Source organism: Peromyscus maniculatus, chromosome 8 (assembly GCF_049852395.1).
Source record: "Peromyscus maniculatus bairdii isolate BWxNUB_F1_BW_parent chromosome 8, HU_Pman_BW_mat_3.1, whole genome shotgun sequence".
Classification (NCBI taxonomy): domain Eukaryota; kingdom Metazoa; phylum Chordata; class Mammalia; order Rodentia; family Cricetidae; genus Peromyscus; species Peromyscus maniculatus.
Window position 1 is genome coordinate 17425626 of NC_134859.1, and position 21357 is coordinate 17446982.

At 56.0% G+C, this 21357-nt stretch overlaps 2 protein-coding genes across 3 annotated transcripts; one reads left to right on the top strand and one right to left on the bottom strand.

The window, feature by feature from the left end:
• The first annotated feature begins 4087 nt into the window (after positions 1-4087).
• Positions 4088-7192, top strand: Snrnp25 (small nuclear ribonucleoprotein U11/U12 subunit 25). Its single transcript, XM_006978857.4, has 5 exons — positions 4088-4282; positions 5170-5260; positions 5852-5957; positions 6544-6618; positions 6901-7192. The coding sequence occupies exons 1-5, from the start codon at positions 4241-4243 to the stop codon at positions 6956-6958; spliced, it is 372 nt and encodes a 123-aa protein (XP_006978919.1). The 5' UTR covers positions 4088-4240; the 3' UTR covers positions 6959-7192.
• A 738-nt stretch (positions 7193-7930) lies between these two features.
• Rhbdf1 (rhomboid 5 homolog 1) lies at positions 7931-21328 on the bottom strand. 2 transcript variants are annotated; one of them, XM_076578082.1, is made up of 19 exons: positions 21191-21328; positions 14282-14419; positions 14082-14212; positions 13718-13819; positions 13045-13258; positions 12538-12747; positions 12325-12447; positions 12095-12252; positions 11381-11638; positions 11191-11302; positions 10996-11070; positions 10750-10911; positions 10051-10151; positions 9861-9924; positions 9391-9485; positions 9131-9206; positions 8962-9062; positions 8695-8848; positions 7931-8566 (listed from the first exon to the last, which is right to left on the bottom strand). In XM_076578082.1, the coding sequence occupies exons 2-19, from the start codon at positions 14393-14395 to the stop codon at positions 8147-8149; spliced, it is 2670 nt and encodes an 889-aa protein (XP_076434197.1). In that variant the 5' UTR covers positions 14396-14419; positions 21191-21328; the 3' UTR covers positions 7931-8146. The 2 variants fall into 2 exon arrangements, with proteins under 2 accessions (XP_076434197.1, XP_076434196.1); XM_076578081.1 differs by lacking the exon at positions 13718-13819.
• Between the last annotated feature and the right edge of the window lie 29 nt (positions 21329-21357).

Genomic DNA, 21357 nt, shown 5'->3' on the forward strand with positions numbered 1-21357 from the left:
ATCCCAGCACTCCGGAGGAAGAGGAAGGCCTGGTCTACAGAGCGAGTTCCAGGGCAAGCAGGGGTGTTACAGAGAAAACCTGTCTTGAAAAACGATAGATGGATATGGATGGATGGATGGATAGATAAGGACTTTTGAAACGGGAGATCTTTACCTCTCCCTCATGGATGCCCGTGTGAGCACAGACACTTCTTTATATTTTTATTAAGTTTTTGTTTTTTTATTTTGATTTGTTTCTTGAGACAAGATCTCTCTATTATATGGCTCTGACTGTCCCAGAACTCATTACTGGAAGCAGGTGGCCTCGAACTCACAAAGATCCACCGGCCTCTGCCTCCTCAGTTGCTGGGATGAAAGGTGTGTGCACCACACTTGATTTTGTGGGGTTTTGTGTTTGGTTGGTTTGGGTTTGGGTTTATGTATTTGGATATTTGCCTGCATGTATGTCTCTGCACCATATGTGTGCCTGGTGCCCTCAGGGTTCCATCAAAAGAAGTTGGACCACTGGTTGTGAGCCAGAGTCCTCTGGAAGACCAGCCAAGGCTCCTAACCACTGAGCCATCTCTCTAGTCCCCCAGGCACACTTGTTTTTGTTTTTTAAGCTCACATAAGATTATTAGATATAAAAAAAAAAAGAAAAAGAAAAGAAACAGAGCTAGAAACTCCACCCTGAAGACAGTGAGCCAGGCATGGTGATTCATGCCCAGAACCCCAGCACTTGGGAGCTAGTCAGGAGGCTCAGAAGGGCAACATCAACCTCTACAGAGTGAGTTTAAGACCCGCCTAGGCTATGTGAGATCCTGTCCCAAAAATAAGAAGGAAGGGGCTGGGGAAAAGGGACTAGATCGTTACATGAAGCACTAACTGAAATGGACCTTCTGGAGTTCTGCTCTAAGCCTTCTGTGAGGATTACATTTGTTACTATTTTTATGAATTACTCTTATTATCATTAGTTTGGTCCTCCTTGAAACCTCAGTATTTAGAAGAATGAGTAAAGTCATTTGGGCTTTCAATCTGTTGACCAAATGGATCAATATCATCTTTTCATTCTCTTTTCTACTATTCATTGCCTAATACATAATGGAATTTTTATATTTTTATGTTAAAAGGTGGCATATTCATCTGTATCAGCCAGGGGCTCTAGAGGAACAGAACCAATAGAATTGAGACATATTAAAGGGAGTTGTAGTAGATTGGTTTACCCAATACAGTTTGGGTATCAAACAACAGCTGCCCGCACACTGGAGAGACTGAGAACCCAGGAGATGCTCAGTCCTCAAGGCTGGATGCCTCAGCAGTCCTCTGTGTAGTTTTGGTGCCTGTCCTGGGTCTTGCTCTGTAGACCAGGCTGGCCTCGAACTCAGAGATCCACCTGCCTCTGCCTCCCTAGTGCTGGGATTAAAGGCGCCACCACCAGCCATCACCAGCAGTTCTAAGGCCAAGAGAATTCTTGGAGAGCCACTTGTCTTCAATCAGCGTTGGAAGCTGAAAAGGCTGAGTTCCGGTGTCACTGGAAGACAGCGGGAACCGTGACATCAACAGAATAGATGAACTCATGAACAAGGCACAGAAGCAAGCATCATCATGCTTAATTTCCAAGTGAAGACAAGTTCACAATTCTGCCTAATGTAACTATCCCAGTACAACCACAAGCACACTATCCTTCCCTCAAAGTAGTTCAGGGTCCCTTTAATGCTTAGTCTTTTAGTGTCCCAAAAGGCATATATAATAATAAATATTTACAAGATTTAGTAACTGATATGATGCTGCTTCACAATTCTGTGCTGATGTGAACTTACAGAGATCCAGACACAGATGTGAGGCAGGATAGAAGGACACGAAAATTACAGTGGCATAAAAAGGAAAACATGGGAAAGAAAAGAGGCCATTCATCTCAGGATCTGGTTTTCCCTTTCTGATGATAAAGACAGAAAACTTGACACAACTAATAAAGCCAAAATGGCCCGAAACAGTATGTGCTTGAGAGGAGACATCGCAAACAAAAATGTCAAAGACGAGAAAGAAGTTGTGCTTCTTTGTTTGTTTGTTTGTTTTTTCGAAACTGAGTTTCTCTGTATAACAGCCTGGGCTGTCCTGGAACTCTCTCTGTACACCAGACTGGCCTCGAACTCACAGAGATTCACCTGTCTCTAATTCCTGAGTGCTGGGATTAAAGGTGTGCGCCACCACCTGGCCAGAAATTGTGCTTCTTTAGGCCAAATTAATCTATACCATAGAAGGGCTTTTTTTGTTTGTTTGTTTGGCTGGCTGGCTGGCTGGTTGGTTGGTTGGTTGGTTGGTTTGGTCTGCTTTGAGACAAGGTCTCACTGTGTAATCCATTTGTTTTACTTTCTTTGTCTCTGCTTTACAACCCTGGTGAGCCTTGAACAGATCCCCCTGACTCAGTTTCTCCTAATGCTGGATTAGAGGCATGCAACAGGCTTGGGACAAGGGCTAGAGTTTCTTTTTTGTTTTGTTTTTGTTTTTGTTTTTCAAGACAGGTTTTCTCTCCGTAGCCCTGGTTGTCCTAGAACTTGTTCTGTGGAGAGAGCTGGCCTCAAACTCACAGAGATCCTCCTGCCTCTGCCTTCTGAGTACTGGGATTAAAGGTGTGTGCCACCACTGCCAGGTAAGAACTGGAGTTTAAAATAGGGTAACCATTATTTAAGAGAGAGAGAGAGAGAGAGAGAGAGAGCGCTCTCAGCAGTTAGGAGTCTTGGCTCCTCTCCCAGGAGACTCAGGTTCAATTCCCAGAACCCACATGATGGTTCATAACTGTCTCTAACTCCAGTCCTAGAGGATCTGACACCCTGACCTCTGTGGGCATTGCACACACGGTGCACAGAAGAAATCAATGCAGACAAAGCACCCATGCACACGAGATAAAAATGGGCGCTATAGCTGTTACAGGGACTGGTGTAAAAAGGCAATAGAAAGAACATGAAGACTGGAGACCAGAGAAGGTGGTGAGCAGATGGGAGCCTGTCACTGCCACCCTGCATGGCACGAAAGACTATGGATCCCGCCTGGATTTGTTTGTTTTGTTTTGTTTTGTTTTGTTTTGAGACAGGGTTTACTTACCTGTTGTAGCCCTGGCTGTCCTCGAACTAGCTCTGTAGACCAGGCTGGACTGGAACTCAGAGATAGAGTTCTGCCTGCCTCTGCCTCCCAAGGGCTTGGACTAAAGCCCGGCTCCATCTCACTAGGTATTTGGGTTTTTTTTTTTTTTAGGGGGGGGGAGGCTTGATTTTTCGAGACAGGGTTTCTCTGTGTAGCTTTGGTGCCTGTCCTGGATCTCGCTCTGTAGACCAGGCTGTCCTCGAACTCATAGAGATCTACCTGGTTCTGCCTCCTGAGTGCTGGAATTAAAGGCGTGTGCCACCACCGCCCGGCCTTTTTTTTTTTTTTTAATTATCTGTTTATTCTATTGGTGTTTTGTTTGCATGTATATCTGTGCGACAGTGTCAGATCTCTAGAGTTACAGACAGTCGTGAGAGCTGCCATGTGAGTGCTGGGAATTGAATCCAGGTCCTCTAGAAGAGCAGCCAGTGCTCTTAACCGCTGAGCCATCTCGCCAGGCCCTCTCACTAGGTTTTAAGTGGACCTTTCTGGACACTTTTTGGAATGGAGCCCAAGGAGGAATCCCTGAGTAACTGAGACCTGGCTGGAGCAAAGGCGCACGGGTAGCAACGGCTGGCCCCGAGCAGCAGGAGGCGCCCATCTCCTAGTGTCACTTTGTGAGTGACGCTGTGCCTGGGGGACAGGTGTCTTGGGTGAAACGGTGGCAGTGCTGACCCTCCCTGACGAGCAGCCCAGGTAGAAGGGCAGCCTGACTGCAGCTCAAACCACACAGGACCCGACAGAGTTCGACAACTGAAGACCCGACGCACTGCACACAGCTCCCGCGCCACGCGCACCCGCACGGTGACCCGCCCTACCCGGCCAATACGCAATCTCCCAGCCTCCCCAGCGGTCTCGCACGTCTCATTGGTCACTGAAGCCACACAGTGCACCAATGACCGAGCTGCCTCGCCGGGGGGCGTGGCGCAATCACTGCGCACGCGCTGGGAGGCAGGGCGGGCAGGAGAAGCGACCGAAAAGCGAGAGGTTTCACCGGTAGCTGGCAGCCCTGGAGGACCCGGAGCCTGCGGATCGGCCGGAAGTGCCTGAGGACGATGAGGATGATGAGGAGGCCCTGCCGCATTCTGAAGCCGTGGACGTGTTCCAAGAAGGTCTCGCCATGGTGGTGCAAGACCCGCTGCTCTGCGACCTTCCGATCCAGGTGTGCGACAGGGCTCTGGGGCGGGGATGGGCATCGGTGGTCCCACCAGCGAAAGACGCTTCTGCGCATAAGCGGAAAGTTTGGGGTGAGGGGACCCCAAAACATTCCCTCACAGGCGTCAGAAGTTAGGATTAAACAAATAGTACGGTTTTAACTCACGAGCAGTGTGACCGGTCTTTTCCATTTGCCTCAAGCATCAGTATGCGTGGGCATAGTAATTCTTTAATGTATTTTTTAACCTTGGCTGTCAAGGGTGTTTAATTTAATGTCTGTGTGCGCACAGAACTGGGGATCACACTTGGAGGCTTTCGAACGCTAAACAAGTGCTCTACCACGGAGTTACACCACTTTCTCAACTTGTACTTCCTCAGTGTCTTATTAAAACATCTCTTGTGGCCAGGCAGTGGTGGTGCACGCCTTTAATCCCAGCGTTTAGGAGGCGGAGACAGGCGGATCTGTGTAAATTCAAGGCCTGCCTGACCCCCTTAGAGCTCCAGACCCACCAGGGTAACTAACATAGTGAGTTCCTGCCTCAAAATAAACAAACAAAAAATATTTATTTTGTCATCACTGGTTTTTGGTAACTGGTAAATTTTGCATCCCTGCCCCCCTCAACCTAGCCCTGAGGCACCAGGCTTGAGGCCCCTGATAGAGGGCTCTCAGAATTGTTAGGCCCGATGCTCTTCCCTTGTGCAGCTCCGTCTCCATCCTGTTCCTTTGCTCCCTTGCGGGACTTTTCTAATAGAAAATCCTAACGCATAGTAGGCGAGAACCCTGTATCTTTGCCCTTCATAATACAAGGCACCACTTGGGGTCATTGTCGGCTTGGTTCTTGCTATTGTGTGGGTGTTGGGTCAGCATCTCCACCTCCCTTTGGTCTTTCCTAGGTCACTCTAGAAGAGGTCAACTCTCAGATCGCACTGGAATATGGCCAAGCAATGACAGTCCGAGTGTGCAAGATGGATGGAGAGGGAATGCGTAAGTACCACCGTCTTAGTTACTTTTCCCTTGCTGTACAGAGACAGCGCGATCAAGGCAACGTATAAAAGAAAATGTTTGTGGGGGCTAGAATCCATGTTCCAGAGGGCTAGAGTCCATGACCATCACGGCAGGAGCGTGGCAGCAGGCAGGCAGGCAGGCAGGCAGCCATGGTCCTGGAGCAGTAACTGAGAGCTTACATTCTGATCCACAGGCATGAGACAGAGCTAACTGCGATGGTATGGGCTTTCGAAACCTCAAAGCTCACCTCCTGTAACACACCTCCTCCAACAAGGCCACACCAAACATCCCCAAACCGCTCCACTGAGGACCAAACACTCAAATACACGAGCCTATGGGGGCCACTCTCATTTATACCACAACCGTCCTTCTCTCTAAGCCTGAGCCTTCACAGCAGCAAGGTGCTAGCAGAGCTCGTCTGTGAAGCTCTGACCATGCCTGGGTGTGTTGGGACGGCCACACAGCCACCCTGCCCAACAGAGCAGAGCCCTGGCTTTCTCTCCCATTGCCTGGGGCTTCGTGTGTGGATCCCCACATTGGCTCTTCTCCCATATGTGTCCGTGGTTACAGCTGTGGTCGTCGTACAGAATGCCACGGTCCTGGACCTGAAGAAGGCCATCCAGAGATACATGCAGCTCAAGCAGGAGCGGGAAGGAGGCATTCAGCACATCAGCTGGTGAGTGGGGCAGAGGTGCCTTCTCTGTACCATTCCTGGGGTTGTGTAGGGCACTGTGAGGAGGCAACTTTCAGCTCCTCTGGTATATACCACCAATGCTCCACTACCCAGGAGTGACGCTGAGACAGCCCCATGTCATGAGAGCCTGCAGGGTGGGTAATTCTGTGCCTCAGGGGCCTGCCCTGGTTGTCCTTTCTAAACATACCCTTCACCGACGTCACCCCACCCACACTGCTGGATACCCTCATTTGGAAACACCTGACACCTTAACGTCTCCCTGGTTATAGATGGCATGCCTGTCAGTGGCCCCTCCTTCCTCACCAAGGTGCTGTTCCCTCCTACTGGATCAAGTGTCTTGTTATCTGACTCTAGGTGTATCACCTGTTTCATTAGCAAGCTGTGTTCGGTACCTCCTGCAGCTGCCTCGGGCCTACCGTATACGGCATGTAGGGAAAACTTCCCGAAAGGGGATATATCTGTCCTGGGGACCACAGGCTGTGTGCCGCAAGCCTCTACCATCTCAGCTGCCCAGTTCACCCTCCCGGGGACAGCTTGTGTGTGCAGCACTTAAGTCCCTTCTTTGCAGGTCGTACGTGTGGCGGACATACCATCTGACCTCAGCTGGGGAGAAACTCACAGAGGACAGGAAGAAGCTCAGAGAGTAAGTCTAGCCCACCTCCTGAGCTGCAGGTCTGTGGTCCATCAGCGCCCTGTGAGCCGTGACAGGAAGGTCCCTGGCTGGACCGACTGTCCCCGGGGGCATTTCCTTGGGGCCTCCCACTTAACGCAGGGCGGAGAAACAAGCCTGCTGTGCTCCCAGCAGAAGGAAACGGGGTGTGGAGGAGGAGGAAGGCGATGGGCAGCCTCACCTGACTGCTCCTGACCCCTCTTGAACCCGGGTGATCCTGCTGTATGTCAGACTCTGTGCCTTTCTCTTTTTCAGTTATGGTATCCGGAATCGAGACGAGGTTTCCTTTATCAAGAAGCTTAGGCAAAAGTGACCCCCAGACAGAGTGATCTAACCTTTCCCAGCAAGATGGCCCCCTCCCCTCGTCCTCACAGGAAAGGGTGTTGAGGTGGCTGCATCCCTGGGTTGCCTGGATGGAGCTGTCAGCGTGAGCCCTGGAGCCCTCGGAACGTGGAAAGTTCCTCCATCCCTCGCTTTTCCTGTGAACTCAGCCTGCAGCCTACATGATGGTGGGGCTGGCCTACGGAATAAACCTGTTTGCTTTGTATCTGGGGAAATCAGAAAGCCACTCCATGGGGGTGAGGTGGCTCTGTCCCATGCCAGAGGGAGGTGAGGGCAGACACTGGTGTTGGGGAACGTTGAAGTCTCAGGCCACACCTAAGCCCTGGGACCGCTCTGCTCACCTCTCTTGCCATGGCCTCCCAGCATGGAATACTACAAGCTGAGCCAATCGCTTTGTTTCTGCTGTGGGGAAACAGAAGCCTGCGTCCCAGGGCCTAGGGAGGACCTAGCAGGAGTGGGGGCCTCAGGCCTCCATCTACAGGTTCCCTATAACCATGTTTCCCCGGGCTCAGTGGAAAGAGACAGCACGGTGAGGAACGAGTTACAGGGGTGGGAAGGTACTCCCCACCGCGGAGATACAGCAGCACCAGGTCCCCCAGGTCCGTGTCGCAGTACTGGCCACCAGCCCCACTACAAAACTTCACAGAGAGGCGACAGCCAGGTACTTAGGGCAGTGGTTCTCAACCTTAATGCTGCGACCCTTTAATACAGTTCCTCGTGTTGTGGTGACCGCCAGCCATAAAATTATTTTTATCGCTACTTCAAGACTGTAATTTTGCTACTGTTATGAGTTGTAATATAAATATTTTTGGAGATGGAGGTTCGGCAGAGGGGTCACGACCCACAGGTTGAGAACCACTGGCATGGGGAATTGTATGTCCAAGGTCTTCGTGGCCTCTCCCCCACAGCCCCAGCCAGAAATCAGGAAAGGCGACGGCTCTGGTTAAGTTAGTGGCAGCTAAAACGCTCCCAGTCCATTTATTGGCCACACGAAGTGGTCGTCGGAGGGCGGGGGGACCAGTTAGAAGGTTATCGTGGGAACTCATGTAATAAATGTCCAGCAGTACAGGGGTTCAACAGGGACGAGCAAGGCACAAGAGGTCAGTGTTCAGGGAGCACCATCTGTCCAGCCCTGGGAGGCTGGGTGCCCACAGCTGCTTCAGTGGAGCTGAGCATCCAGCTCGTACTTCTCACAGAACTTGTCGGTGAAAGGGATGCAGGTGAGAAACTCGCACCACTCACAGCGGACTGGGTAGAAATAGAAGAGGACCACCAGGCCGGCCAGCAGGCCCAGGAAGACCGCCTGGAAGACGATGATCTGGCAGCGCTTGCGGTACAGGTCAAACTTGCCAAAGCTGATGTAAGGCAGGAAGGCAAAAGACAGGAAGAGGCCGCTGATGAAGCCTGAGATGTGGGCGAAGTTGTCGATCCAGGGCAGCAGCCCGAAGGCAAAGAGGAAGAGCACCACAGCCAGGAGCTTGAAGAAGGCGCGCCAGGGCCGGGCCAGGATCTGCCAGCTCTGGAACAGCTCCACAAAGAGGCAGGCCAAGATGCCAAACTGCGAGCCGGCTGGACCCACCTGATGTTGGGGGCCCGGGAGCTGTGAGCTAGCGGGGCGGCCGCGTCTCCCCATCCCCCTCCCACCCACCTCTCAGAGCATACTCCATCTCCACACAGATGGGGTCACGCCCTGGGAAGCCACCTTACCTCTGCTCGGTACGGCAGGAAGATGGCACTGGCTAGGTTGCCCGTGACCCCACTCAGCAGGTAAATGATGGCTATGCGGTGCCAGCCTGCCAGCTTTTCCAGGTCCCGCAGGACGGTCATCTGGAAGCAGACGGACACCAAACAGTGCAGGATCCTGTGGGCAGCGAGGGACACTCAGCAGGAAGGAGATGCTCTCTCACCTCTAGCCCGCCACTCGTGGGGAATGAGGCCACTCCCCCCCAGCCCCCAGCCCCCAGCCCCACTTGCCCGGCGTGCAGGAAGAGGGACAGCCACAGGCGGTAGAACTGGTCGGGCACCTCCGGGTTAAGGAAAGGCAGGAGGCCACAGACGTCATCCATGCAGTGTACCTGCGCAAAGTGGCCCGTCAGCCTCCACAGTGGCCGGGGGCAAAGAGGGGCTGGCCCTCGAGGCCTACCTGAGAGCAGAGTGTGGCCTCCTCATGGAAGTAGCCCCTCATGAAGTCACAGTACTCCCGGGAGGTGATCTCACACCTAGAGGGTCATGCCAGGGTTTGGAGGGTGCCCAGCCTTGTAGACGGAGGCTGCTGAGGTCTACGGGTACCTGTCCACCCACCTTCACTGGCCCAGTCTTACTCCCTGACGCTGGAATCGGTTATTTCGGGCTTTAGTGAGGGAGAGAAGTGCTGCCCCAAGCCAGCTGTGCAGGAGCACCCACCTGCCTTTGGTGCCAATGCAGCAGGGCCGGCCCGTGATGACGCAGTCCACGTGAGGGTGGTTAGTGTGGTTCCCGGCACTGGTTTTGGTGCAGATCTAAGTGAGGAAGAAAAATAAGTGGGTCAGGGTCATTACCACACACTCCCAACTCTGGCCTAATCCCCCTCCTTATTGGAGACCGAGACAAAGACAAGACTCGGAAACCCGGCCTCCCTAGATTCAAGCAGGTAACACCCAAAGCCTGAGCTGAGCCGCCTGCAATCTAGAATCCCGCTTTTCAGCCTCTCAAGTCTTCGCGCCATTCTCTTGCCCTGACTCCTTGTTCACGGAGGCAAGCCTTGCCGGACAGGCAGGCTGGACAAGAGCTAGGGCAGTGCGAAGATGCGGGTGATCCGGCAGTGAGGGTCTGCTGCACCGTTAAGGTAGGGCGTGGCCTCCTCCCCCTTCCACAAGTGCGAGACCCCAGCTCACCGGCCACTTGGTGATATCTTCTGGCCACTCATGGGGATCCTCGGAAGAAGGCTCGTCACACACCCTGCATGAGCCCACACGGTTAGAGCCTTTGTCCCACGGCAATGTCACCCTTCTGCCCAAAACAAGGACTCCTCTCCACCCCTCAGACATACCAAAGGTCTTTTAGAGGGTAATCAGTAGTGCTCACCTGGGGTCCTGGTGACACACAGACCCAAACTGCCTCTTGTTGCCTGCGAGGTCTGGAGCACTGGGATGAATGGGCCACTTCACCCATACTGCCAGCGTGGACTGTGGGGACACAGGGTCAGCCCTAGTCAGATCCCATGCTCTGCCCAATTCAGAGCAATGTGCTGGCTCAGTCGGGAATCAAAGGCAAGGCCTCATGAGTGCCTCCTGCCTCCACACAACTGTTAGGTTTAAAGCCCCAGAAACACACGGGGGCGTATTCCACGGTGCCCAACGGCACAGTAGAGGCCCAGAGACAGGCTCTACCCTGAAGTAGGGGAACGGCATCAGCTGTGGTGCCGCAGTTTGGAGGAGTCTTTTGCATTGTTCTTTCCTTTTGAGACCATGGAGTGTAGCCCACGCTGGCCTGGAACTTAGACATCCTCCTCCTCCTTCAGCTTCCTAACTACGGCGCTTTTGGGCCTGCACCATCCAGTAAGGCAATATCCAAGTTATGACTCCAAACAGGTGCTGAAAGAGCAGGCCCAAACCGAGACCAGATTAAAGTCAAATGACCGTCTTCCACAGGAACTGAGAGTGAAACGCAAGAATGAGGGGGCCTGGGGAGGTACCACACACTGACAAAAGCCACAGTCAAGAACGCCTCAATCTGAAGGTAAGAGTGAGCAGCGCAGACAGAGCGGGAGCGTAGGGGACCCACCGAGCACTCCTCCTTCGTAGTCTGCACACAGCCAGACCGGTCATTGCGTACACAGCAAGCTGAGTGCTTTTCTCGCTCCCGGGCAGCGAGGATGAAGCTGTGCACCTGTGGGTCCTGGCGCATGCAGGGTGAAAACTTGGCACCCAGGTGAATAAGGGCCTCCTGTGAAGAGGGAGACAGCAGCTGTGGCCTCGGGCCCAGGACTGATGGGACACCTCGAAGCTCCTCCTCCAGCCCTGTCCTCACCGAGCTGGGGCCGATCCAGAAGTTCTCCTGCTGAACGTATTTGACATTCTCATAGACGCCCCGCTTCCGAAGTACCTGGGAGGTAAGGAGTGAGATCAGATCAAATCTGGAGGCCTCCATCCTCCCAGAGCCGGGCCACAGGGTCCAGAGCCTGGACTCCAGTTATCTGGGTGCAGGGAGACCTGCTGGGCTCACCGAGTCCACTGTCTCATGCTGCGAGAAGCCCACAGGCGCAATACCATAGATGCACACAGCCAGAATGGTGACCAGTGAGTGCACGAACGTAAGCCAGTAGGTGAAGAAGGGCCTGCGAGACAGAGGTGTCAGGAACATCCCTGCCTTGGCTTCCCCAGCCCAGCCCAGCCTCTATCCCAACACAGCCTACCTGTGGTCGTCCATGTCCTCGATCTGCCGCTTGACATAGCTATCGATACGTTTCCGGTAGGTGCGGTTGGTGAGCCTTCCCACCATCCCCAAACCATAGGGCCGCTTTTCCCGGGCGAAGAGCTTGCGCACTGGCACAGCGATGCGCTGACCCCGCCTGGGTCCAGCCGCACTGACCACCTCCTGGCGAAGCCGCACCTTGGGCTGCGGGGCTAACGTGCTTCCTTCCTTCTGCTTCCGCCAGCCTCGCTCCAGGGGCCTGGAGGGGAACAGCACGTTCGTTCACTTCCTGCCTAGACCCTACAACTGCCTTCCCTCGGGCAGAACCAGAGCACTGCTCCGGGTCTCTGCTGCCCTCCCAGGGGTGGCGGAGACCCCCAGGAAGTCATCTCTCTTCCTTCTCCTCCTTACCAGTGAGCTCCTGGCAGCTTGGCAGGGAGGGAATGGGGAGCCTCAAGACTGAGGCTGTATATCTCAACAGTGTTGACTAGGCCATGGTCTTCCTCTCATCTCACTCTAGCCCCTGGGCTCTGGAATTTCTGTAGCTGGGCATCGAAGTCTAGGGTTGTGCCTGCCCCTGCGTCCTCATACCCACAGTGGTCAGGCCAGATTCCCAGTCCAAGCTATGACTACTGCAGCATCGCACCCAAGGGCCCAGCTGCTCCCAGTGGGGCAGCCTCTCCCTCTGAAGCCCTCCCCCGCTGCCTGTACTCACAGCATCAAGTGGCTTCGCTCGAGCTCACTGCGGTCCAGGGCCCCACCCGTGAGGTCGGCCTGCTCTGGGGCTCTGTCCCAGTCCTTGAGTGCTGCCTCTGATGGCGACTCAAACACCTCATCTGGGTATGTGGACAGCTCCTCATGGAGGACACCTTCCTGAGCAAATATGTGAGGTCAGGGTGGGTCCAGAGAGCGAGGAGATGGGGCGACACCCCAGACTCTTCTTACCCGGGCGAAGAAAGACGTATCCAGCTCCTCAGGGAAGTCCACCATGTCTTCCTCCAGGAAGCTGGCAGGAGTGAAGCTTCGGCGCTGTCCCCTTCGTAACGTGCCGTCCCTAATAGAGCGACCCTGAGGACAAGGAGGTGACCTCAGGACCCGGCAGTGGAAGGGGGCCCCCGCTCCCACACCTCCAGCCCTGGCCCCCACACACACACTTGCCTTCACCAGTGCGGCAGCAGCCCGGAAGCTCATCTTGGCCACTGATTCCCGTTTGCGCCGCCGAGGGAGCCGATTAAAACCTGAGCGGGAGCTGGAGAAGGAGCAGAGCGAGGCGGCCCCCGGTGTGACAGGAGTGTGGGGGGCGCTCAGGCCATCTGCGGTGTCGTCGGCCATGCGGAAGGCCCGGCCGCGGGCCAGAGGGTCTATGATCTGGAGGAGAAGATGCTGGATCAGTGCACAGACCCAGGCAAGCCTTCCACGAAAAGCGTAAATGCTCCCCACCCGCTAAGCCTCACTCTCATCCACGGCACCTAGAGGGGTTCCTCTCCCCTGACGTTTGCTATTCTGAATCTGAACTGGTACAGCCTTACGACCTTTCCTCCTAGGCTATCTCAGGAGCCTTTCTAAGATGCTGTGGCTGCTTTCCCATCCACAGGCTCGGAGGAATACTCTCCCCCGCCCCCAGACCCTCCCCACCACCTAGAGGAGCAGGAGGAGACAGCACACCTTCTGCATGCCCAGCTGGCATGGCCCCACGTAGAGTGGGGGTGGCGTCTCAGTGCTGGTCATTGACACGTTGTCCTGGCTGGGCAGGTCCAGTTCCCGAATGACCTGTGGCTTCAGCTTCCCATACCGCTGGCTGCAGTGACGGATGCTCTTGCGCTGCCACTTCTGGGTGCTGTCACTGTCCTTGCTCACTCCAAACCAGTCTGCTGTCCCCCTGGCGTGGGAAGGACTCAGCAAGGGGAAGCCACGTCTCCTGTCCCCCTACCCCAGTCAGGGAGCCTCAAAGGCCAACCCCGGCCTCCAGTCACTCCAAGGCCCGGGTCTAGTTGGCGACATCTAATTATAAGGACGAGGCAGTTCCAACTCCGGCCACCCCAAGCCCCACTACAGCATTCTGCATGCCTGTCAGCAGAAAGTTCCCATAGGCCCTCACCCACCCTGAGTCCAAAGGGAGACTTGGCCTCAGGTAGCCACCACCACCCCAGGACACTACAGAACTCAGCAACGGGAGCTGTAGGGTGGTCATGGTCTTTGGACATGCAAATCAAAACACAGCCAGACCCAGCCATGAACAGCCAGGGAATGTCAAGTCAAGCACTCCAACAGCTCCAAGAGGCTACATAACATGCACGTGCCAGAAAACACCAACACACTCAAGACCTGCATGAGGTACCTGAGCAAGGACCAAGAGAGAGACTGGCGCTGTGGGAGGGCCTTGCAAGCAGCCCGGGGCCCCAGAAGAGGCAGAGTGTGGACACGCCCAAAGCGTACCTGTCTGTGAGGGGCCAGGGTATTAGGGTGGGGAGAAAGGAGAATGCATGCCCCGGGGAGGAACAGAGTGGCAGGTGGAGTGCCAGCCATAGATCCCCAGAACAGGAGGAGGATGCAGTGTTGCTGGGATTAAGATGGAGGAGGAAGCTGCGAGGGAAGGGACCTTTGCCCCATTGCCATCCCCGGTACCTAAAGGGGATTCTGTATGCCTGCCTCCAGGCCCCTGCCCTAGCCCCAGCCTATGAACAGACAGGATGTGGCGGTACCTGCGGATGGTCTGTGTGATGGATGTCTGACGCTGGAGCACCATCCTCCGAGGCTCGTGGTGGGGTGACGGGACACGGGCTGTCTCAGCTGGCATACTCACACTCCGCAAGAAAGCCTGCCGCCTCAGGGGCTAGACAACAGAGTTACGGTGAGGAGCCTGGCCAGGGAATTCCCACAACCCCCAGTGGCCAGAACCTACCTGCAGGAAGCTGGGCTCCTCTGCGGGGGGCAGCACAGCTGGGATGTCTAACTTGAGCCATGGGGGCTTCTTGCGTTGCAGACTACTGGTACTGTCCCTTCGGGCCTCACTCATGGTTCCGGATGCGGTGAGACAGGCCTGGGGATGGAGAGTTGTGTTGAGTGACAGCCCTGGCAAGTCTCCAGGGACACCATGGACCCAAACCTAGAAGAAGCAGCGCCAGCCCAGCAGAGGTGCTCACACCTCCTGCCATATGCTGGCATGCTCTGTGCCTGATCTCACCCCAGACAGGTCCCCCAACAATAGAAATCCATGGGACAGCCAGGTGGTGGTGGCGCACGCCTTTAACCCCAGCACTCAAGGAGGCAGAGGCAGGCGGATCTCTGTGAGTTCGAGGCCAGCCTGGTCTACAAAGAGAGTTCTAGGACAGCCAAGGCTGTAACACAGCCTTGTCTTGAAAAATCAAGAGAGAGAGAGAGAGAGAGAGAGAGAAATCCATGGGGCAACACTACATGTGCCACTATGAGCAAGACAAGATGCTGGGCACACACACACTAGTAGAGGCCCCCACCCTCTTGAACTTAAAGCCTAGGTAGCAACCGCCTTATTAAATAAAGGAGTGCTCCGTGTGTTGGGCAGAAAGCAAATTACAGGTGCTTGTCGGGGGTAGTGACAATTCCCTGGCAGCTGGAAGAGGCTGAAAACCACACAGATGGCATGTGGAGCTGTGCATACAGGAGCAGCAGGCAAAGTCTAGGAGCACAGGGCACCAGCCCATCTGTCCCAGGCCACCATGACCTCCGCTCCCACACTTGTGGGGTTTGTGATCAATCAAGTCCACAGAGACCCCCCACATTTAAAGAAAGATGACTTTCTGGGGCTTCAGAGCAACAGCCAGGGCACCAGACTCCTGTGTCCAAAGGACTTTAGAAAGAGAAATCCCTTGGTGCAGGGTAATCCCAGTACTGAGGAGACAAAGGCAGATGTCTATGAGTTCGAGGCCAGCCAGGGGTACACAGTGAGACCACGTCTAAAAACAAAACAAAAATTCCTTGGAGCAGAAACCACGATGAATGACCACGAGGTGGCGCCAATTGCCAAAAAAGGCCATGAAGTTTCTAGGCAGGGACAGGTTGGGGAAAACTGAATAAATAGTAAGGCCCTAAACTATCACACAAGCGGGCCTTCCAGACAGCTCAGAAGGTAAACGTGCTTGGTGTGCGAGCCTGATTCAATCCCCAGAAACCACAAGAAAAGGGGGCAATGATCCACAAAATTGTCCTTCAGTCTGTGTGTGTGTGTGTGTGTGTGTGTGTGTGTGTGTGTGTGTGTGTGTGTGTAGCTGGGCATGGTGGTGCATGCCTTTAATCCCAGCCCTTGGACGGCAGAGGCAGGCCTCTGTGAGTTCAAGGCTAGCCTGGTCTACACAGTGAATTCCATGACAGCCAGGGCTACATAGTGAGACCCTGTCTCAAAATTTTATATATACATTTGAGCCAGGCATACTGTTACACATCCTTAATCTTAGCACTTGGGAGGCAGAAACCGGCAGATATCTGTGCTTTTGAGGCTATCTAAGTTCCAGTCAGTGCAGAAAGGCCCAGCCCAAGACTGTCAGGCAAGTCTTGACCTCTGTGGGACTCTTAGTTCCCGCTTTACAAGGACAGTCTGAGCAGATAGACACCTGACCCTGCCCCAAGTGATGGGCCTCAGGTGTCTGGAAAGCGAAGATGAAAGCAGGCTGAGGACACAGGCAAGGTAGGGCTCCCTGAGGGAGGACTCAGGGCTGAGGACACAGGCAAGGCAGGGCTCCCTGAGGGAGGACTCAGGGCTGAGGACACAGGCAAGGCAGGGCTCCCTGAGGGAGGACTCAGGGCTGAGGACACAGGCAGGGTAGGGCTCCCTGAGGGAGGACTCAGGGCTGAGGACACAGGCAGGGCTCCCTGAGGGAGGACTCAGGGCTGAGGACACAGGCAGGGCTCCCTGAGGGTGGACTCAGGGCTGAGGACACAGGCAGGGCTCCCTGAGGGAGGACTCAGGGCTGAGGACACAGGCAAGGCAGGGCTCCCTGAGGGAGGACTCAGGGCTGAGGACACAGGCAAGGCAGGGCTCCCTGAGGGAGGACTCAGGGCTGAGGACACAGGCAGGGTAGGGCTCCCTGAGGGTAGGGCTCCCTGAGGGAGGACTCAGGGCTGAGGACACAGGCAGGGCTCCCTGAGGGAGGACTCAGGGCTGAGGACACAGGCAAGGTAGGGCTCCCTGAGGGAGGACTCAGAGGGCAGAAGACACAAAATCCTAGACCTAATCTAGGACCTGAACAGACCCGTGTAACCCACCTGCTGATGCTTCAATTCAGGGCTCTCCCTCTCCATGTCTGGAGGAGATAGACGCTCCATTCTCACTATAAACAATCAAGGAAAAGGAGGCCTGGAAGGCAGTTTACAGCCCTGCCTGGGCTGGGCCCTGTGAGGCCCACTGGGTAAGGGACAGGTACCAGACAGGATGGAGGATGCCTCATATGTCCTGCCTCTGGTCCATCCTGAGCTGCCACTTAGGAGCTCCAGAAAGGAACATGACTAGGCGTGGTCCCATGACCCCAGAGAATGCGGAGTGCTGGGGACTGGCCTTCCCAACAAGCTGGGTACCTGTGCCCAGCACTCCTACATGGCATTGAACTGGTGCCCTTCAGGAATCCAAGAGGCCATTTCCAACAGCTACTAATCTCCACGGCTCCACCTCCCTGACCAAAGACTGTCTTCACCTCCCTTTCTCCTGTCACAGTCCGTCCTGCAACACGCTTTCTGCTGGCCTCCAGGGCTGTCTGTCCACTGGGTTGTGGGGTTCTCCTGAGTGGGTTGTGGGGACTCTGGTAGGAGCTGACCCTTCAGCAGGACCTGGAGACAAAGCTGGGCAGCCTGGGTGAGTGTGAATGGGCAAAGCATGAGCTGAGAGGCCTGTGACCCAGCACAGGGAACCTGGCCCAGCAACTAGCTTCTGCCCGGACATCTGGCCCTCCCGGGGTCCCCTTCTACAAACCTCCCACGCTGCAGCAAAGGGAAACCCAAGAGAACCACACACACACAACCCTAGGCCTGCAGTTTGGGGAGAGGACGCCCACCCTGCCCTAGTACTGTGTTCCCAACATGCCCCACCCGATGCTCTCTTCCTAACAGGGCCTCAAGCTAGTGGGATTCACAAGGCCTGGGGGAGGGGCATACCAGGCCAGACAAAGAGTCTAGGCCAAGGAGCAGCATGCTGCCGGCCCACAGTGGTTCAGTGTCTACATCTCCCCCAGGCACACAGTGGGCTCTTGTTCCCTGACAGCCCTTTCTCCTCTGCTGGCCTCGGTGCAGTGGGAAACCATGGCCCATGGAGAGAGAGGCTGACTGCCTGGGGTCACACACCATGAGTCACCCCAGAAACATAAGGAGCCGCCCAAAAAGGAACCAGAGTAAGTGGGAAGTGTCGGAAGGCAAGGGCCGTGGCTGGAGGTGGGATGGAGTCAGGTCAGGCTGCAGAGCCTTGTCAGGGCTCCAAGCAGCTTGAGCAAGATTCCAGTCGAGGGTGAGGGCCAGGGTGGACCAGGGAGCTACCGAAGTGGCACACATCAGAATCCACTCTGACTGTCCGTGGACATGGTGTGAAGAGTGGGAGGGAGGTTGTCGAAGAGATAGGGGGTCGATCCTGCTGTGGGACAACTGGGGACCCTTCGGGCTAGCCGTTCATCAGTACAGTTAGAGCCAGGAAGCCAGAAGGCAGGTAGCGCGGCATGAGCCAAAACTCCATACCCACACCATTGTCTCCAGCACTTACAAGCGTGAGCACGCCTGGACTTTCCCCTCGACTCTTTGAGACAGGGTCTCATGCAGCCCATGCTGGCCTCAGGCTCACTACATAGTTAGAGGACTACCTAAGTGCCGAGATTACAGATGTGCACCACCACACCTGGCAAGCCTCCATTTTCTCATCTGAAAGGGGGTGGTGAAAGTGCTTGGCACACAGTAGGTGCTCAATAAGCGGCAGCTGAATCAACAGCGGCCTGAGTGGGAAGAAGGCAGCCAAAGCTGAGGTACCGCCGGGTAAGAAGGTGTTACACACCTGTAATCCCAGCACTCCGCTCAGGAAGGAAGATGCTGAGTTTGAAGCCAGTCTAGGCTACCCCATGGAACCCTGTCTCAAACAAACAAAAAAACCAGAGAGCAAAGCTACAGGTGTGAGAAGGACCGGGGGATGCATCCTGCAAAGGTAGACTATAGGAAGGTACAGCCATAAGGCACAGACACCCAAGACGTCTGCCCAAGGCTGGTGTGAAACTGCATCCTCCTCGGTGTGGGCTACAGCTGCCTCACACTCTGGCACCCCCACTTGAAGCTGGTCTTCTCTCTGATCTAATATCCGGCCTCAAACTGCCCCTGGGGGAGGGACTCACAGCTTTCTATAGCCTCTGTGCCAGCCCATCACCACATGCCACTGGGACTCCCCCGGCCTCTTTGTCCCATCTGGAAATGGCCTCACACTGAGTGTTGGCAGGGCCCGTTGTGAACCATAAGGAACTCTGCGACCTCCGCTCTGGCTCCTCCATTCTCACGAGGAGAAACCTGTTTCAGCACGGGGCAGGACAGGCCTCTGCAGTGTCCCTCCCTCATCTCCAGGACACACTAGATCTTGCCCCTCCCCTTCACCTGCCAGCATCTCTGAGAAGTGCGAGCACACACAGAGTGCAGCAGAACAAGGGATTCTCTGCTGCAGACAATCTGTGGGAAACTCCTAGGCCCTAGGGGAGCAGGAAGCCCTGGGACCCATGGGAACAAGGGATAGTGGAGCACATGGGAGGAAAGGGGCCATCCCCCGGGACAGCCACCAGCCATAGCTCAAAAGCACACACACAGCCCAGGGGTCTCTGATGGCCAGCCAAAATCACTGATCCAGCTGGGGCTCAGAGGGAACCTGTCCAAGCCACCCAGTCATAAAGGGGCTTGGAGTTAGAAGTTAGCTGTAAATTAGACCCTGGATTAGTGCCCACTAAGTCGGACACTTCTGGTCCCAATCTGCAGTCCAGCTGAGTCACTGAATGGAGCGGGGAGGCACAGAGCTCCCCAGAATTGCTCTGACTGACTCCCGCCATTCTACAACTCAGAAACCCCTCCCGGGAACCACAGGAAGCAGGACAAGACAGGAGAGGCTTTGGGAGGGTAAACTGAGTCTGCAACAACAGCTTCAGTCATCAAAAGCCAAGGACACCTGCCTCAGACCTGATCCGCACTAACCCTGTTGGCAGTATGGCAGGAAGGAGGCACGTCCATTTTACAGATGAACTCAGAGAGGCCATTCCCTGCCTGAGGTCACAGGACCTCAAGGGAGTTCAGCACCTCGGCCAGGTCTGCCAGGGCACTGGGAGGGATCCAGCGGCTGCAGGGTATCTGGGGCTGAGGGAGGCTGCTGTGACTCTCTGGGTGACCCCGTTCTCAGGTGAGGGAGGAGGGAGTCACCCCTAAACACAACAAACAAACAAAAAAAAAATGTCAGAAGGCCAAGAATCCGATCCTGAAGCAGAGTATCCTAGGACAGTGAGGTGAGGGAGATACTCACATTCCGGAAAGGGGTACAGTGAGGGGCTTAGAGGGATGGGGCCAGGGTAATAGGAGGCAAGGGCTCTGACGGCCCTTTAAATGGAGACCTAAACCATCGCCACTGGACCAGCTCCCCTAGGGAACCAAGGCTGGCTCCCCCAAGCAGACTTCCCAGAAGGGCTCCTGCAGAGGAGCTGGCCAGTCATGGAGGCTGCCTGGAGGTCGTGGAGGGTGCCCGAACCTGTACCTTCAGTCTGGCCTACCCGACACACTTGCCCTCTTAGCGGATCTCTAAAGGACCCAGCTCGCCCAGAAGGACCCTGGTAGCAGAGAACTCAGCCTCTGGAACCTCTTAAGAACCAGCCAGCTGCTGAGTTCCCCAGCATCCTCCAGGCTTAAGGGCGGGGGCAAGGGGCTGAGGCTCGCCCCGTGGAGGTGGGGAGCACCTAGCTGGGACTGCCCCGGCTTCTAGCTGGTCTAAACCTGAAAAGCCAGTTTCATCCTAGAATCTTCTCCCTGCTTCAACAGGAAGTGGGGGGGGGGGCTTTCCCAGGACAGAGCTGGGGGCCTCCAGATCCAGGCCCCGCCCACGCAGACAGACACACTACCCCAAGAGGCACACGGAGCAGGAACTCTGATCGGGACAAACTGAGCGGAAAGAAAGTCTAGGGGGAGTCCCGGGACCATTCTCCACCCAGCTCCACAAGCATGCTCCCAGCAGGACAGACAGGCCCTCTCGCCTATCCCTGGGCACCTAGGGTCCGCGGTCACCCCACCGCGCCCAGGCCTACTTCAGGAACCCGACTGTGGCCTCGGGCTCGCCCTCCGGGTCACTGCACAGGGCGGGAGCTGTCTTTGGAGGCAGTTCCCGGGTTTGCTGATACGAACCGGGCTGAAAACGGGCCGAGCAGGCCCAGCCGAGCTCCCCAGCCCGCAGCTGCTGCTGTTACTCCTGTGAGCCGGGAGGACGCGGACCCGGTGGCCCGAAGTCGCGCGCTCCGCGCAGAGTTTCAGATGCCACCCTTGGGGGGCAGGGGGCAAGGAGGGCATGGGGGAGGGGCTGGCAGCCGAGGCGCCGCTCCGGGCCGCTGCGGCCCGAGGACCTCCGGCCCCGGGGACCCGGTGGGGCCGGTGCCCGGCTTGCCCCGCCCGCCAGGCTGCGCGGATCCGACCATGGGCTATTTCTGTGGGGCGCCGGGCTGGAATCCGGGCCGCGCCGCCTCCGCTCGGGCAAAACTCCGCGCACCGCCTGGCAGCGATCGGCGGACACTTGCGCCAGAACGCAAGCCCCGCACCGGCCCGCCCCGAGCCCCACGCCAAGACCCCGGCCGCCACTCACCGCCGCGGGGTCCTCGGAGGGGTCTGCACCGGCTGCCGCCGCCGGCCGGGAGGGCGCCCGCGCCTAGTCCCTGCCTGCGCCGCCCGCGCGCTGGCGGGGCCCGTCCGCCTGGGAATGCCACGGGCCGAGGGGCGTGCGCGCCGGGGGCGGGCCCGGCCGAGGGGCGG

Bases quoted from the DNA above. Each gene is read 5' to 3' on its own strand.
- Snrnp25 (XM_006978857.4), top strand. From the start codon at position 4,241: ATGGTGGTGCAAGACCCGCTGCTCTGCGACCTTCCGATCCAG. The intron at 4,283-5,169 runs GTGTGCGACAGG...GGTCTTTCCTAG, and splicing joins TCTGCGACCTTCCGATCCAG to GTCACTCTAGAAGAGGTCAA. The intron at 5,958-6,543 runs GTGAGTGGGGCA...CCTTCTTTGCAG, and splicing joins GGCATTCAGCACATCAGCTG to GTCGTACGTGTGGCGGACAT.
- Rhbdf1 (XM_076578082.1), bottom strand. From the start codon at position 14,395: ATGAGTGAGGCCCGAAGGGACAGTACCAGTAGTCTGCAACGCAAGAAG. The intron at 11,303-11,380 runs GTAGGCTGTGTT...TCTGTCTCGCAG, and splicing joins GAGGACATGGACGACCACAG to GCCCTTCTTCACCTACTGGC. The intron at 9,063-9,130 runs GTAGGCCTCGAG...CACTTTGCGCAG, and splicing joins AGGCCACACTCTGCTCTCAG to GTACACTGCATGGATGACGT.